The following is an 18370-nucleotide window of genomic DNA, read 5'->3' as shown; positions in this document are numbered from 1 at the left end:
GTTCTCATATAATGGTTTCAAGGTTGGCAGATCAATAATATTGTTGAATATTAAATTAAATGTCCCCAACTAAGCAAGCCAAAAGCCAATGGTGACAAAGGCGAAAAAGGCAACAGTGGCAAGGAACCAAAACTCCATCAGGTGAGAGAATGGAGGAAAAAAACCTTGAGAGAAACCAGGCAAACGACTGTCAGCTAGCATGCATGTTCTGTGCCTGCGTGTAAGGAGATATCTGTCTATTTGTACAGATAAATTTGTCTTTATTCGTCATTCCTGACACTAGGCTGCAGATACACAAAGCAGTGCGTGCTCACCATTTTGAATATCAATCATGCATATCACTTTCTTTATTCCACTCGGCTCATGTCATTATTAAAATATTCACCCAGGAACACTCAGGTAAGATGATGTAAAGTTAGAACAGCCTTCTGTGTGTACCGTATTGACTTGCGCTGTTTTGCCATTATTCTCGTGCACTGACTCATTCATTAAACTGAACAGCCAATCAGAGTTCTCTCTCTCACCGACAGCCCGATGCTGATCTACATGTTGAATCGGCTAAAAATACAACAACGACATCCGACTAGAGTTAACGAAAAAACCAAGTCGGCTGACGCTCAAAAACGGCTCAAAATTGCCCGACGGCCGATCGTCGGCTTAGTGTGTCCCTGGCATTAACCATATCCCTAGTTATCTCTAAAATCAGAGGAAAATTATGATGAATAACCCACTGATGTAGAAGCACCTAACCCTGATTGTAAGCCTAAACTTGACATAAACTGTAAACGTGTCCCTCAAATCTGACTGGTTGAATATAATGTTGTTCCAGGATCAACAAAGATATTGATCCAGAAACATATTGTGCTTGGCGAAATCAGGTTCTGCCATCACTTGGCTATCCAAATAGGGACTTACCCCAGACTTCTATTGTTTTATAAAAAGTTATTTATAATGAGACCAAGTGAGTTTTTCCAAGTGAGTACAGAGGTACGGTGACCGGGAGGGGACATGTTCGGTTAAATTAGTTTTGTCATGGCCATAACATGTAAACTCGTGGGAATGTGATAATATGTTGTTGCCACGAGATATTCATTCGTGGGAACGTCATATTAAGTTGTGGGAACGTGATAATAAATCGTGGCCACGAGATCATTTTGTTGAGGTAAAGACATTATTATGTTGTGGCCACGCGATGTAAAGTTGTGGCCTCGAGATCATATGTTGAGGGAACGATATATTTTTCTCGTAGCCACGACTTGACCACATTTTGAGAGAACGACATCTATTTATCGTGGCCACGATGTTGAGGGAACCACACACCGTTCAATACTGTAACCACATACAGCAGTCGGAGATGGAGATGACTGATGAAATAACATTTTACTTTGAATTAGGAATGTCATATAAAGATATAGTGCGTTAAGACATGGATACGTAAGTGAAAGACACATGAAGCGCATTCTTAAGTTGAATGGGCTTTTTCGTCGGAAATTTGCTGGCTTGAATGAAATACTCAAGTCATGAATAAAGTCCCATTTTAGGCAATAAACAAAAAACAAATAAGAAACTTAAATTAACAAATAACAAAGTAAATTATGACCGGAGTAAAAGGAGGAGCCCGTGTCACGTGTGAAGATTCGGTTCCCACATGTTATAAATCTGGTTGCCACGAGAAACGGATGTCGCTCTCTCAACTTATTAAGTCGTGGCCACGAGAAACGGATGTCGTTCCCTCAACATATTAACTTACGATCTCGTGCCCACGAGATATTATGACATTCCCATGACTTAATATCCCGTTCCCACGAGTTTATATGTTGTGGCCACGACAAAACTAAGTGAACCGAACATGTCCCCTCACGGTCACCAAACAAAAGTGATGTCTGAGGGGGATATTTTTTTTAATGGCCCTACAAGTTAGTTTTAACCATCAAAATATGAGGATAACCATCTTCCATGTGATGGAAGAACAAAACACTAAACTTGGTTAAGGTATGGTTCTCTCTTGTTTTTACATGTGTTTATAATTTATTTGTGTGACTGCCTGGGAAACATTATGTCTGCAAAAGTTGGCATGTTTCATTGTGTTGTCACAAATAAAACAATTGACTCCCAGCACAACTACATAATGTACTCACACGATCTTTAATATTATTTGAATAAAGATGTCAATTTTCCTAGGCCAGACCTCACTTTTGGCCACTAATGTACATCCCTAGATGGGAGGATTTCTCATATTTAACCAACTTGCTAACGAATTTCCCCCCAACAAAATAGTTAAGTAAACCCATACACTCAAAACACCTTTCAAATGAATATTCTGGATTAAATAATTAGTGTAAAGCTTGGTTGACTGTATTTGTGACACACTGTTGATTGATGGATAAAATGTATCCTCAATTTGTAAAAATAAAGAATATGTTGACAGTAACGCACTTATCTAACCCAAATTTGTTTTAACATCCCTTCTTAACAAACACTGAGATTTTGATTTAAGTTGGTATTCTTTGATGAATTGTACTATCTCACAATATGGAAGAAACTTCTTAACAAACTGAATGCACACAGTAGGAAGAAACTATTTTCCTTTATTTTTGTTTATTCTAGAAGCAATCTTCAAAACAAATATTATATACATATAAAATCTGGCATAAAGCTGAGAAAATTGTGTGTTTGTTAAAGGCTGAAACATGCATAAGCAATGCTTTATCCAGGGCTTAAAAAACACTCAGAGCAGAATCAGTATTTTAACATTTCTGTTTATGCGCTCTTTCTGTAACAGTATTGTTCCGAAAATGGTTTAATTAGAAAAAATACTGGTTAATAATAATAATAAAAAAGTTGCCTACACTTTATACCAGAGCTTGAGTTGAACTGTATACTAAGAGGTTGTGACTAAACCTCGTAACTCGATGGATCCTTAAACTGTCGCCAAACCTCATACAGTAGCTCCACCCGCCTTAATCGTGAATGAAGTCTTGCACGCATTTTGGAGACTGTCTCTGCTTGTTTGCTGTGCAAGAGTAAATAAAGAACTGGTTATTTTAATAAGTACCACATTTTCTTTATTTAAAACTGTATTTGAGGAGTGGAGAAGAGTGTCTTAGTCTGGTATTTGCCATCTACTCATAGCCAATATAGCCTGTGCATAACACTTTGTCTTTTATAACACAAGCTTTTTGCCAAATATATTAAATGACGGTAAAAACTGTTCTACAGTAACCTGTAATTTTCACTAGTTATAAAACGCAGCATGCTGGATAGAATCGGATATGGTAACATATCCTTGGATAAACTCCTGCGATCCAACAGCTAATGCCTGCATATTGCCTTGCGACTTACAGAGGATGATTTGACAACTGAGCGCAGGCATTTCACTCACATTGGATGCGTCAAAGTCAGATTTGCATACATGTAGGTCCTACTATTTGAATTCATGATTGGTTGACTACCATTAACCAGTTAATAACGTTATTTTATCGTTCTGTTTAAGATTTTAATTTGGCATTTTCAAATAAGCGTTTCTGTTCAGAATGTTTAAACTTGAAGCGTTGTCTAATAAACTATGGAAAATTCCATCAGTGGCGGGGAAAGAGTTAATACTCAACCATTGCCTTGCTGTGTGTATTGTAGGGCTGCACAACATTTTTTTTTTTCTGCAATATATATTGCGATATGAAAACAATTTCACCAGATGATTTTAATAGCTCTATTAGTAAAGAATGAATCATTCTAGGATAATTGGGTTGATTTTGTAGGGGAGTGCATCTGCATAGAAAATAATAAACAAATTACAAGCATAGATAAATAAAATAGAACAAATATAAAAATTAAATAAGCAGTGATTTATGTTTTTTAGTTTAAACGTATTCAGGTACAGAAATTGAATAATCAAATGTAAACTAAACACTGCATAGTCTTCACTGTGTAAATTTAATATAATTAATATAATTAATACAAATTATCTTTGTTAAAGCTACAAAAGTAATTTTCTCTTTTGTTGTTTGATTAACATTGGTGACACAAACAGTTGCGGGTATATTAGGCTGCCGTTACTTTAAGACGAAATGCACGTATCTAATATAATGATACACATTCGTTTTCTTTCTCAATTGTTTACAACACATAACCAACAGTGTTTATTCAAGCTCAAAAAGAAGAGAAATAGAACTGAATTCGGTGCTCACGTTCTGTCTGCGTGACTTTGTGTCAGAAAACAGTGCGCAAGTTCCAGTCGTCTTGTGTTTTATGTTTAAAGTGCCAGGACTTGCAACACATGCAAATGATTAACATTCACTCTACGATGGTAAAACTCTGCAAATAAACTGCAAATCACATGCGTTCCGAACCGGGGGGCAGTTGGTCTGTACGGATCACAGATCAACTACGATCTCTATACTTGACATCGCACATCTTGCAATGTGACTATCGTGGATGCGCACATCGCGATATTGATTCTAAAATGACATATCGTGCAGCCCTAGTGTATTGATAATTTATTGTATTCAGGATATTCTCCTCTTACTTTCTAAGGTGAATAGGTATGGGCATCACACAGGCCGCTATGCATGTGTTCGGGCCTGGAGTCATGCTCATGTTCTCCCAATGTGCTGTTGCAGGATCATAGCGGTGCACGAATTTGATATGTTTGTAGTTATCATGGCAGTAGCCTCCGATAACGTAGATCTTCCCCTCTAAGACAGCTGATGCTGACCCAGCATGAGGCACTGGGATTGGCATAATGGCACTCCAGGAGTTGGCCACAGGGTCATAGACCTCACAGCCTAATTGATCTACCAGATGGCCATCAGCATCGCTTGAAACCCCACCAGCCACGTACAGACGGTCACCCAGGGTCTCCATGCAGTGCAGCGCTCTGTCATTTCTCATCTCACCCAGGTTAGTGGATCCTCGTTCTGGGTGGTAAAGGATCATAGACGACAGGCATTGGTACTGGCTGTTTAAGCCTCCGGATAGGAAGATTGTGCCATTCCATACACTGGCTGCATGACAGCATAGAGCTTGGTCTAATGGGTAGACAAAACTGGAGAAGTAGAGAATTAAGAAGAGAAGGGCCAGGTTTACCAGCATCACTCATTATTATAACCAAGCTATGAGAAAGAGTTTGACTTTTGCTATACATTTGCAATATGATCTGTGACATTTAAATCTACCTTACTCTGACTCTGAATAAAGTTATTTAGTAAAGTAGGACATGATTCAGAATTGCATTGTTGTTAGTCCTGAAACAACATTCCTAATATTAATGGAAAGCGCTTAATGAGGATAAGGGGGATAGACATACAAGACATATAAGTAATGTTATTAACCTGGCTGTCAGTCAATTTCTGGTGACACAAACCTCTGGAAAACATTTTGTGAGAATTAGACTCTCAGGACTGCAATAAACACAGCTACTTATTCCATTCACTCCCACCCCCTCCCTTCTGGGCTCCTTCCAAAGCCACGCCCCTAAAACACATGAACGCACGATGCCGACCACTCAGCTTTCCCATTACCATCAGTTACACTGTGATGAAGGTGAATTTCGTGTGAGATTCATAACATATACGGTGTTTTGCATGTAAGAGCTTCCACGATGAAAGCACTGTTGGCTGATATTGATTCTCATCTGACTTCATAGCCTTTTCGAATACTGTCTTCCTTTTTTTGCCTTGTTTGCCTTCGCTGACCGTATATGCAGGTACTGGGAATTTTGACTGCTCTTTCTCTGCCATAATTGTGATTCTTTCTAGCTTCCATGCCTCTTCGCCTCCTCGAGTCAAACGGGTGAGCGCATGTGGGCAGCTCCTGTAGCGGCAGGGGTGGTAGCCATGGTAGCGAGGGAGAGTGTCAGTCGCCCAGCCAATCATTTAATTTGTTCCGAATGGAAATTAGTAGCTGTGTTTATTGCAGCCCTGAGAGGACTTCAGACACTCGATTTTTATACTCTGCTTTTCAGAGTACTTACATTTTAATTATGTATTGGTATATAAAGACAGTTTAAACAAATTTGGGAAAAAGTTTTTTAGAAAAAACCTACCTACCATGCCTTTAAGACAGTGCAGTACATCTGTCAATCTCAAACTTGTTTTCATTTGTTCAAAGTTAAATATGCCACCTACCCTTATCCATAAACTAATCAAATATTAGGGTAAGGGTTTGATCTGGGGTTTCGGTCTTGAACAACATTCAGACATGGTTTAGAGTTTGCAGTTGTGTTTGGTGTGTAATTACCTGCTAGACATGTTTCAAGAACAACAGCTGATGTTGTGTGTGCTATTTATTTATTGTACTAACCTCCAAGAATTTGTGTTGGGGCAGTAGACCTCTACACTCTCCATGTTGACCCCCGAGTATCTATCTCCTCCAATAGCATATAGTTTACCATTCAGGACCACTAGAGCGAAGCTGCCTCTTCTCTCATGCATATCAGCCAACCTTTGCCAGGAGTTTTGGATAGGATCATACCTAGATCAGAGATTGAACAAGTAGTCCATAGTATGAGGGGGTAAACTTGAACAAGGTTAGACAGAAAAAGCCTCATATTTCATCTTACATGTAGGTGCATTTCATTGTATCAGCTTGGCCATAATAATGCCGTCCACCAACTACATAAAGCTTCCCCCTCATCGCCCCAACTCCATGACTGAATCTTGGTTTCTCGGGTAAAGTTCCCAGCATTTTCCACTCTACTTTCTTCACCAATCCGACATGGTTCTGCAAAGAATTGCTAAACCACATTTCCCTGCAGGGTCTATGTTTGTCTAAATTATCATTGATCCTCTCTCCCCCAATAAGGACTATAGTGTCTTTAGGCATGTAGACCCTGATATTTGACTGGACATCTGAAGAACTGGAGAAGAACTCCTTAAAGAGAGACTTATAGACATTTTTGGCAACAATTCTAGGCCAAGATGTAACAGACATGACTTCATTGAACTCCTTAAAGGTCATGAGAGGAAAGTGGATGGTCCCCATCAGCTCCCTGGAGAATTTCACCCGTTGTTTGGGATAGGCTTCGATCCAAGACATGACTGCTTTGAACACAGGCAACTCAGAGAGAACATAGAGGGAGTCACTTTGAAGGTATTTCTTAAATTTTTCTACAGGAAGATCGTGGAACTTCGGAGTGATGGACACATCTTGAAAGTGCCTCAAGATGAAGTTATTGGCAAGTGCAAGTAGGTCAGACATCCCATAGGCCTCTGCGAAAGATACAACGTCCAGGCAGCTGTAAGCATCTATTTCTTGTTCCAGGAAGTTAAGACATAGTGAGTAGGCAGTCTGAAACTGTAATTGAAGAGATGTACAGGTGAGATCAAACACACATCCCCATCCAAGAGCAAGAACCCCGCTGTAACTGTAGTGGAGGAGGGCCTCAAACTTGGCAGCCCTGACTAACTGCAGAGACACCAATTTCTGCCTGCTCTCCTTCATACCGCTGGTAAACATGCCTCTGAAATAGTCACTGCTGGCAACCAGGAGCACCCGGTGAGCTTCAAGGGGGTGGGAAATAAATACAAGTTTACAAGCAGTTTCGCAAATGCACAGGGGATCAAATTAATGCTTTGATGTCTACATTTCTACAACATGAAGGCATCATCTAATGTATGCTTAGGAAACTTAAACCTCTGTCATATTAACAAATGTCTTACCATGAAACACTCTTCCCTCTGCTTCAAGCTCCACATCACATCCCACTCTCTGTGTCCACAGTTGTCTGATATGCTGTAGATTATCATTAATATGTTCCTCAGCAGAAAAACTTTGTCTGCCTTCTTTCTTCCCTATTGCCTTGTCCTGTTCTCTTTGTTCCTCCTCTGTGCAGAGTTCCAGAACTCTCGGAGCTTCAAGGCTAACAGCTGCAGTCCTGACCAACTCCATATTTGCTTTGATCAGAATGCTGATGTTCCCCGTATAGGCAAACTCCACCACTGCTGCCAACCCCGAACCATGAACCTCGGGCCCCAAACACAATGCGATAATCCGTTCTTGTCTGGGTTTCTGTCTGAGCCTCAACTGAATAAGGTTACTGACCGCAGCCAGGACAATAGAATGAACCTGGAATTGGTGTCCGTCCTCTGTGTAGATGGTCAAGTCAGTGAGGATAGAATACAACTTCATGTTCTCCAGAGCCTCGAAGACCACACCTGGGTACACTGGATCGGAGTATAGCTTCTTGGGATACATGTCGCATTCATCAAAATCTTCAAAACTGCAATGTCCATCATATTCATCTGATGAGTCTATCATCTGCTGCTCTTCATTTCTACATGTTAAACCTCTAAAAGTTGAGTCTTTTTCAGAATCTCCAATGTCATTGGTACTGACGGAGTCAGCTGCAAAACAGTTATCATCATCGTCATCATCATATTTATTGTGAGCTTTATCAGTGCCTTTATCTATATGTTTACATGTAGCAACTGAACTGTCATCATTTGTAGACCTAAGAGGTAAACTGTTACTACATTCTTCATCATTATTTTTGGTGTCGTATTTATCATCATTCTCTACATTATTGTTGTTGTCATATTTATTGCCATACTCTTCATCACCTGCCTTATCATTATTTTTACACATAACAACCTCACTGTCACTGTTTACATGCATAAAAGGAAAACAAACACTACATCCATCACAGTCATCAACAGCCTTCTCACTTTCATATGCTTGTACTTGCAGCTCCATTTCTTCCGACCGCTCATTTTCCTCCACTGGATTCTCTCGGTTGTCCTCTTCTTCGTCCATATTCATCCATCCATTTCCATTATTCATGTTTTCATCCTCTCTGGCTGTTCTCCATGAACTTCTCCACTTTTTCTGAAGACACTGCTGATCCATTGCCATTGTGTCTTCAGGTTTCTATAAAAAGCAAATGTCAAAAAGCATCAATATACCTTTTTCTGTAAAAAAAAAAAAAAAAAAACAGTTGCAAAAAAAAAGTTGCATCAAATCTGTTTCTTAACTTCTCTTGAATCTCTCTGTTGATGTGGGATCTTGTGCTGTTGTCAGGTGTGCAAAAAAGATCAGTGTCTCACAAGCTCACACCGTTATCATCATAACGCTATTTTTACCTCTAGCATTCACTATGATCACATCACAAGCCATCTAATGTAATCACGTGCTCCACCATTCCTTTTCAGATAATGTCACCAATTCCTCTTACTTTTCAGGTGTAGCACTCGATTTGATTAAAAGGAAAACAGGTTGTAAACACCATTGTGTTTAAAGAACATCATGGATGATTTTAAAAGAGGAACTCCGTGACCTTGTCTGCGTGAGAACACTATGTTCCTGCGGTGTTCTGGCTCAGTTCTATTAAGTGACTATTATGTGACATGAATTGGAAGACCAAACATATATAATGGTTAAAAAAATATATTTAATCAATAATATTTTTTTTTTCCTTCATTCTTCTTCTTTTACCATTTTAAATCTCTTTTAAATGGATGCTATTTGCTTTGATATGTGTCATCTAGGCAAATGCAATTCCAACAGGTGTGTGAGTGGCTTCAATTTCCAGATACCAAGTATGGCCACCCATACTCGGAATTGGTCAGAAGCATTTAACCCATCCAAGGTAGTGCACACACATTTGGAGGAGTGAGTAGTGAACACACACACTGCAAACTGGACACACACACCTGGAGCACTGGGCAGCCATTTTGCCATGGGGGGTTAGGTGTCTTGCTCAAGGGAACTTCAGTATTTTCCTGCCGGTATTAAGAATCAAACCTGCAACCGTTGGGTTACCAGTTTGACTCTAACCATAAGGCCACGATTGCCCCCCATTCTGGGCCATAAGAAACTTTGGAGTATGTTCTGGGAGCATGTGATGGCTGGCATTAGATTCTGATTGAGTCAGTAGAGTCATGTTTCTCCTCCAAAGCCTGGGAATGCTATATGGGTCAAGGAGTCCAGGGCAGGTATAAACAAGCAATTTATAGACTTGAAGGTTAATATTTTTCTTTTAAAAATTATTTAAAAATTATTATTATTTTTAAAATGCTTTTACTGAAACTTCACATGATAAAACATTTTATAGATTTAAAGTTTTTTATTTTATTTTATTTTTTCATTTTAATGCTTTAATAAAAATGTCATATGACATTTCTGTTATTAACAATAATAATAATAATAATAATAATACTGCATACTGCTATAATATAGCCTGGCTACATTCTTCTAATACACACACACACACACACACACGTAGCCCGGATCATAAGGCTCCTCCATGTCAGTCCATGTATGGAAATTGTGAATACGCGAGACAGCAGATGGAAACCCGTTGCTCTTTAAGAGCCACAAACAGAGGAGCAAATGTCACTGTCAGCCTTGGATTGGAATCCCGCCGGAGATGCCAAGAGGCCACGGAGAGACAGACAGAGAGAATATGCTCATGCTAAGACTCTAGAAATGCCTAATTGCCTATTCTAATTAATAAAGTGACCAAAAGAGTCTTGAAGTTGAAGCCACTCTCACACCTGTTGGAATTTCAATGCAAATGACATCCGTTTAAAAGAGATTTCAAATAAAATTAAAAAAAAAAGGATGAAGAACAATACAAATATTTTTTATATTTACCATTATAGTTGTCAATGCCCTCTGTAGGCTTGAAAATCAACAAAGACTTTTGCCATTTGGAATTCCTAAAGGTGCTGATAGAGATCAAGGACTGTAGGCTAAGATGTGCTTACATCGGGGTCTGCTAGTTCTCACTAGAGGCTGACATTTTTTCGGAAATCCCGAGGGTCACGGGAATCCCACGGGATGGGAAACAAAATCATTATCAATCACGGGATTGGGACGTGACAGGAAAAAATGTTAGCGGAAGTGGGCGGGACCGGGAATCATAATAACACTATGATACCCAACTTTATACACAAATATACCATTCATATAAATAAACTATTTTAATTTTGAACTCAATTCTAGTTGCCCTTCATCTTTATGCTCTCATGTTTGCGGAATGACGTGCTCCACCCGTAACAGTTGGTGGCGGTAATGCACCATGTTGATATGCCAATGCCAATCACCAATAAGAAAAGAAGGAGGATTCACCGACATTTCTGGCAGGTCTGAAGTAACCAAAAAATGTTTACAAGTTGAAAAAATACGGCGTAATTTAATGTGTTTTTGTGGGAGTGGGACAGGAAAGGTTTGAAAATCCACTCCCGTGTCACCCTCTAGTTCTCACATCTTTAGTACGGTGGGGGAAGCTGTAATCTGCTGACCGGTCAGTTTGAATGTCTCACATTTGGGTTACAGTCACATGGTCAATGAAGGGATAAAAGTAGATTATAACAGTTGCTCTGTCTCTTCTTTTTTCTCTGGGTCCTTTCCTTGGGTCCTTGACTCCTCTCTTCTTCTTGGGGGTCTTTCACTTCCCTTCTACCTGAGCTCTGCCTTCCTTCTCTCTTTTTCTCTACACTTTCTGTCTTTTTCTTTCTCTCTCTCTCTCTCTCTCTCTCTCTCTAGATACATGCTGGGTACAATTAATTGTGTTTTATACAATTTTATACATCTAATTTGTAACCAATTCAAGTGTAACCATGACAAAATGCTGTTTGCAGATGTATACCTATTGCAATACAATATCATCACACTATAGCAATGCTCTCCCAAATATTTCCATACTATAACTGCACATATTTCCGTCATTGGTATTGGTAGCAGTGGGTGGGAATAGACAAGATACAGTTTTACACCATCTTACGGAGAATGTTTTTTTTTGTTTTGTTTTGTTTTTTGTTCTTTTGTCATTTGGCAATCCTGCAGCCTGAACCACTGTAGTGAAACCACACTTACAGCTCCAAATGAGCCTCTTTGAAATGTCACATGCATATTGACTCTACTATTGGCCCAGATAGCTGTCAGTCAAGCAGCCCTGAGGCTGAGCCCCTTCTGTTCTGTGAAGTCCAGTGGCACTTGAGTGATTCATTCTCTCTCACTCTCAGCGCAAGGACGAGTGCTCATATTTTGCTAATGACAAACAAACCTACAGCCACAGCAACACCTACAGACCATGAGTGGACTGTGGACTGCAACTCAACGAATAAACAGAGAAATTAAACTTCAGAGCTTCAATGTATGTCCATATTTTTACTTGTGATTGCTGCTTGTTTGATTACATTTGTTTACATTTATGGCATTTTGAACCCCATCATCCCACTTATTTGCAATATTTCCTCAACATTGCTTTTAGTGTCTAGTAGAACCTTTCTAACATTCCCTGACTTTGGGAATGATAAGCACTATATATATGGTGTGTAATATTTAGCGACCTTAAAAACTTGTAAGTGCAGTTTAGATTAAATTGTTAATATAAATTTTAAATGTAAATTGTTGCCCTGATTGGTATGTATGACCTTTGGTAAACCTAAAGTGGAGAAAAACTCTGTTAAAGCTTTAACAGCTGCTTTGGCTGTAATTATGCACATTGAAATAGTCTCCGGGTACCTGATAGCGGTGCACATGATCATAAGTAAAAACTGGTTAGTGGATTATAGACTTTATAGTTAGAATTTGAGGCACCACACAGTCCACTATCACATGTTCAAACGGTTCGCCCAACACAGGGATTGGAATTAAAGAAGCTGGTGAAATCACCTGGTTAAGTTTTCCTGCATATTGACAAATGTGACAGGTCTTACAATACTATAAAAAAAATGTTGAAGGACAGGGTTATAACTCTTTGTTATTCCTAAATGTCCCGACAACAGGTGATCATGCGCCAGTGACAAAACCTGCTGGCGAAAGTCGGTGGGAACTACTACTTGATAAACTATGCTCCACTCGTTCTCTATAGTATTACTTTTGTGTCATTTTCACATAAGTAAACCATCCTTAACCAAGAATGAAACAATGTCAAATTCATAGTTCTCTGCCAATTTGAAACACTTTACTAACGAGGGATAATTATTTTGAACTTCAATGAATTTTTCATGAGTTACAGTTAATGATAAAGGATCACCAACTACAACTTCCATCACCTGGCCATTGTCACAAGACTTGGTTTCCACAACCTCTTCAGTCTCCTCATCTGTACATAAGAAAGAGTCAGATAAAGATGTCATTCCCTTAGGTTGGGCACGTGAAACAACGCATGCAGGAAATGCACTCGGGTATTTCTGAAACAACTCATTGGTCTTAAGTAAGGTATATTGCCTTCCACCTGGCTAAATCATTACCTAAAATGAAAGACACACCTTTCACAGGTAATGATGGACGTACTCCTACCAGCACAGAATCTGTCACCAAGTCAGATTGGCGATGAATGCGATGTATGGGCACCTTCATAACCTCAATACTGAAACTACTAGCCTGTTGGATCCTACTGACGATTGATCTGAAAAGGGCAACATACCAGCAAATACAAAAGACTGTTCACCTCATGTATCACATAACATCTGGACTTCAACCTGGTCCTCCATTGTACCTGTCAAAGAAACAAACCCTTTTAATAGAAAAGGCAAGGGTCTGGCATTTCGTCTATCTGGTCAGAAAGCAAACATGAATTAACAGAGGTCACCAGCACAACTTTTGTCCTCTGAAAGTCCGGTTTGAGCTTCAAAAAAATAAACAGTCAGCTATCATATCCCTTACGAAAAAGAAGTATACTTCAAGTTAATTTTATGAAGTATACTTGAGTAATGTTCAAGTATATTTTTAAGTATACTTTATGTAGTAAGTATACTAATGTCAATATGTACTAGTAGTAAACTTGTAAGTGTACTATTTTAATACCGCTTGGGACTAAATTGGCCCACTTGAAGTATATAAAAGTATATGTTTAAGTGTACTATAAGTGTAACAGTAGTAAACTTTAAGTGCACAACTAGTTCATAATTACGTTTCTCATTTGTACTGCAAGTGAACTTATGGGTATACTAGTAGTTCACTATTGTAATACTTGTAGCAACTTTGAAGTATACTCTCAGTAAACTACTAGTTTAGTAGTTTTATACTACAAGTTTACTGAGAGTACACTAAAAGAAAACTACTAGTTTAGTAGTTTTATACTACAAGTTTTCTTTAAGTGAACTTAACATCATACTTATAGTTGACCATTTATATATTATTTTTGCTTTTAGTGTACCCTCAGTAAACTACTAGTTTAGTAGTTTTATACTACAAGTTTTCTTTAAATGAACTTAACATTATACTTATAGTTTACTATTTATATACAATTTTTGCAGTTGCAGTAGGCCTATACTACTATGTTCAAATGTTATTTTTTATACTTGAAAAATACCTTTAACTCTACTTTAATTTTAAAAACATTTTATTAGCTTGCATCCTTTTTATCAACAATTGAATGTCGGTAAGTTTCTTAAAGAAAGGCAGCATTTTAAACAAAATAGTTGAGAAAATCACATTTTTGTCAAAGACTACACGCCTTGATCAGATTCAGAACGATGATCAAAACACAGATGGAGTAGATCGAGTCCGACACCCCCAAAGCTTCACAGTCGTTTTCTCTTCATGGTTTACGCTTCATTTCATTTGGAAACATTAAGCAGTTTTGATTTACAAGCTGTTTAATGTTTCATGATCACATTATTTTACATTTGAGTGAGCAATCTTCTATCGCTTGTTTCAGCTTCTTCTTCTCCTGTGTTTTGATCCAGAGATTCTGTACTAGAAGATGTGTCATAGCGCCCCCTAACGTATACCAGTGAAAACATGGATAGCTGGAAAATTCAGGCAATGGTGGGGAAAAGTTGAATTAAAGTAAATTCCTATGTACACCAGTGGACTAAAATCCAGATACGCAGAATTAGAAACATATCTTTTTTATATAAATATTTTAATCAATATTTTCAAACAAAGTTTCATAAGACTGTATAAAACAATGTAAAAAAAGTATATTTAATAGGCTACTCGATCAAAAGAGTTAACACAACTACAAGCCAAGTATACTTTGAATAATTAAACTTTTAAGTATATCTTGATCAAAAGATTGAGTACAAGTATAGGCCAAATTTGGACTTTTCTCTCAGTATAAGTCAAGTACACTTAAAGTAAGTGTAATCAAGTATATTTTTGAGAAGTATATAAAATGTAGCCTGAAAGTATGCTTTCTTCTTTTTAGTTGAAAAGTATACTAATAGAACAATTGAATAAACTTATTTTCCATGCTTATTTTATTTGCTCTATAAGCTCTTCCACCCGAAAGTTTGTTACTATATAAAGCTGAACATGTTAGGCTAGTTTATAAGACGGTGTGTAATATTATGTTTTTAAAAAAGTATTTAATAAGCTACTCAATCAAAATAGTAAACACAAGCACAAGCCAAGAATACTTAGAATACTTAATTATACTTTTAAGTATATCTCGATCAACAAGTATAGGCCAAATATACTTAGACTTTTCTGTCAGTATAAGTCAAGTATACTTAAGTGGAATTTGAAGTATATTTCTGAGAAGTACATAAAGTATATTTCTGAGAAGTATATAAAAAGTAGACTGAAAGTATACTTTCTTATTTTTAGTTTAAAATAAGTATACTAATAGCACACTTGAATAAACTTCTTTTTCGTAAGGGATATCCTTTCTTATGACAGTAAAAACAGTCACGAGTCTCTTTAGACTTCTCACTGTTCTGATTAGGCAGCTGAACATTCACTAAAGACCTCGGTAAGGAACTCTTTTCGGCACTTGCTATTTGAAAATGTTTTTATGCACAAGCACAAATTTGTTTGCTAGCACTGCGGCTTGCGAAAGTGTTGCCACCTTCTGCCTATTTAAATACAGCACCACCCGCTCAGGAAGACACTGCTTAAAATCCTCGAGTATAATAAGAAACCACTGTAAAACAAAATCATCATACTCATTAAAACTGCACCATTTGTCAAAGAGATTTCCCTTCCCTCATGCAAATTATACAGAGGTTTGAGTAGCGTTTTTTTTTTTTTTTTTTTTTTTCAAAACTTTCATGTAAGCCTCTGGCACTAGCTTGCTCTAAGTATGCAATTTAAATACATCGAACTTAAGACCATCTTCCAAAGGCAAGGGAGAGTAAACTTCTAAAACTTTGCCAACCTATTTGCATTGTAGCAGAAATGACCAAACATCCTTCGGCCAACCTAAGGAAGTTGCTCTCCTCTTAATAGCGTTAAAATAACTATCCACTTCCAATTCTCTAAATTCGGCACCAAACCAATGCATTTTCCCACATCAAATGTGGTGGAACCTGAATTAGACGAATTATCACTCACTGACGTTAAGGCCTGTTGCACAGACGCTTCAATCTCCAACTTACGAAGCTTCACTTCTTTCTCGGCTTGAATTTCGAGCTTGCTGACCTTCAGACTTGGCGGGCTAGTGCTTGTTCTTCTATCTCCATACGGAGCAGTGCAATTTCGCACCTTCATCTGTACCTCCCTTCTCGAACTGGGAGTACCTGGTGAAAAGGGTTCAAAGGGTGGCAAAACTGCCCCGACATCAGCCTCAGCCATGGCAGTCTCTACCTCCTCATTACCTGCTTCAGTAACATCCTACACTTAGCTCAAAATCTCGAATTCAAACAGTCGATCTATCACTTCGCCTTTAACTTGTTTTTTAGTGATTGCTTTGGAATGGGAATATGGAAGTGGGTAGCTATTGTCAACAACTTGTCTTTCCTACACTTTTCCATCACCTTTAATGAGGGATTATCAAGGAAACTCCGCAATTAAACCCATGACCAAGCTTATTATTATTATCCCAAATTGCATTAGCATGCTTCATAAAAAGAAGAAAGATACTTTACAAGTTAATCTCTGCCATCTGTTGTGTTAGAATGGCTATTTATCGATATTTTATACTGAAGTAAACCAGGTCAGACAAACGTGATGATATACCTTTTTTATTCTCCTCCAACTCCCCACTAGGGGGTGGTATTTAACCATTTCACATTTACCCATATCACTACATCCCCCTTTCTGAGATTTATGCTTTACATCATATATCTATATCTATATCTATATCTATCTATCTATCTATCTATCTATATATATATATATATATATATATATATATATATATATACACTGAACAAAATTATAAACACAACACTTTTGTTTTTACCCCCATTCTTCATGAGCTGAACTCAAAGATCTAAGACTTTTTCTATGTACACAAAAGGCCTATTTCTCTCAAATATTGTTCACAAATCTGTCTAAATCTGTGTTAGTGAGCACTTCTCCTTTGCCGAGATAATCCATCCACCTCACAGGTGTGGCATATCAAAATGCTGATTAGACAGTATGATCATTGCACAGGTGTGCCTTAGGCTGGCCACAATAAAAGGCCACTCTAAAATGTGCCATTTTATCACACAGCACGATGCCACAGGTGTCGCAATTTTGAGGGAGCGTGCAATTGGCATGCTGACTGCAGGAATGTCCACCAGAGCTGTTGCCTGTGAATTGAATGTTCATTTCTCTATCATAAGCTGTCTCCAAAGGTGTTTCAGAGAATTTGGCAGTACATCCAACAGGCCTCACAACTGCAGACCACGTGTAACCACACCAGCCCAAGACCTCCACATCCAACATCTCCACCTCCAAGATCGTCTGAGGCCAGCCACCCGGACAGCTGCTGCAACAATCGGTTTGCTTAACCAAAGAATTTCTGCCCAAACTGTCAGAAACCGTCTCAGGGAAGCTCATCTGCATGCTCGTCGTCCTCATCGGGGTCTCGACCTGACTGCAGTTCGTCGTCATAACCGACTTAAGTGGGCAAATACTCACATTTGATGGCGTCTGGCACTTTGGAGAGGTGTTCTCTTCACGGATGAATCCCGGTTTTCACTGTACAGGGCAGATGGCAGACAGCGTGTATGACGTCGTGTGGGTGAGCGGTTTGCTGATGTCAACGTTGTTGATCGAGTGGCCCATGGTGGCGGTGGGGTTATGGTATGGGCAGGCGTATGTTATGGACAACAAACACGTGCATATGGTGCATTTAATTGATGGCATTTTGAATGCACAGAGAGACTGTGACGAGATCCTGAGGCCCATTGTTGTGCCATTCATCCACGACCATCACCTCATGTTGCAGCATGATAATGCACGGCCCCATGTTGTAAGGATCTGTACACAATTCCTGGAAGCTGAAAACATCCCAGTTCTTGCATGGCTAGCATACTCACCAGACATGTCACCCATTGATGTTTGGGATGCTCTGGATCGGCGTAAACGACAGCGTGTTCCAGGTCCTGACAAAATCCAGCAACTGACTGACTCACACCAGATACTGACTGGTTTTCGGTAACCGTAGCTTATTAACATTTTTAACTATTTTCCATACTTTCCATACACATCACATCTGCACAAATAAAAAACAGAATATTTCTTCTTCTTTTTTTTTTAAAGAACA

The 18370-nt window shown here is 38.6% G+C and overlaps 1 protein-coding gene across 1 annotated transcript; it reads right to left on the bottom strand.

The window, feature by feature from the left end:
• Positions 1-6: 6 nt before the first annotated feature.
• On the bottom strand, positions 7-8979 carry LOC307155217 (kelch-like protein 33). Its single transcript, XM_079865773.1, has 6 exons — positions 8970-8979; positions 8664-8865; positions 7659-8342; positions 6560-7499; positions 6301-6471; positions 7-5044 (listed from the first exon to the last, which is right to left on the bottom strand). The coding sequence occupies exons 2-6, from the start codon at positions 8848-8850 to the stop codon at positions 4522-4524; spliced, it is 2505 nt and encodes an 834-aa protein (XP_079721899.1). The 5' UTR covers positions 8851-8865; positions 8970-8979; the 3' UTR covers positions 7-4521.
• Positions 8980-18370: the final 9391 nt, after the last annotated feature.

This window comes from Squalius cephalus (assembly GCF_949319135.1).
Source record: "Squalius cephalus genome assembly, chromosome: 3".
NCBI classification, from domain to species: Eukaryota; Metazoa; Chordata; class Actinopteri; order Cypriniformes; family Leuciscidae; genus Squalius; species Squalius cephalus.
The sequence above is the reverse complement of the archived record's forward strand: the minus strand, read 5'-3'. Positions and strand labels throughout refer to the sequence as shown.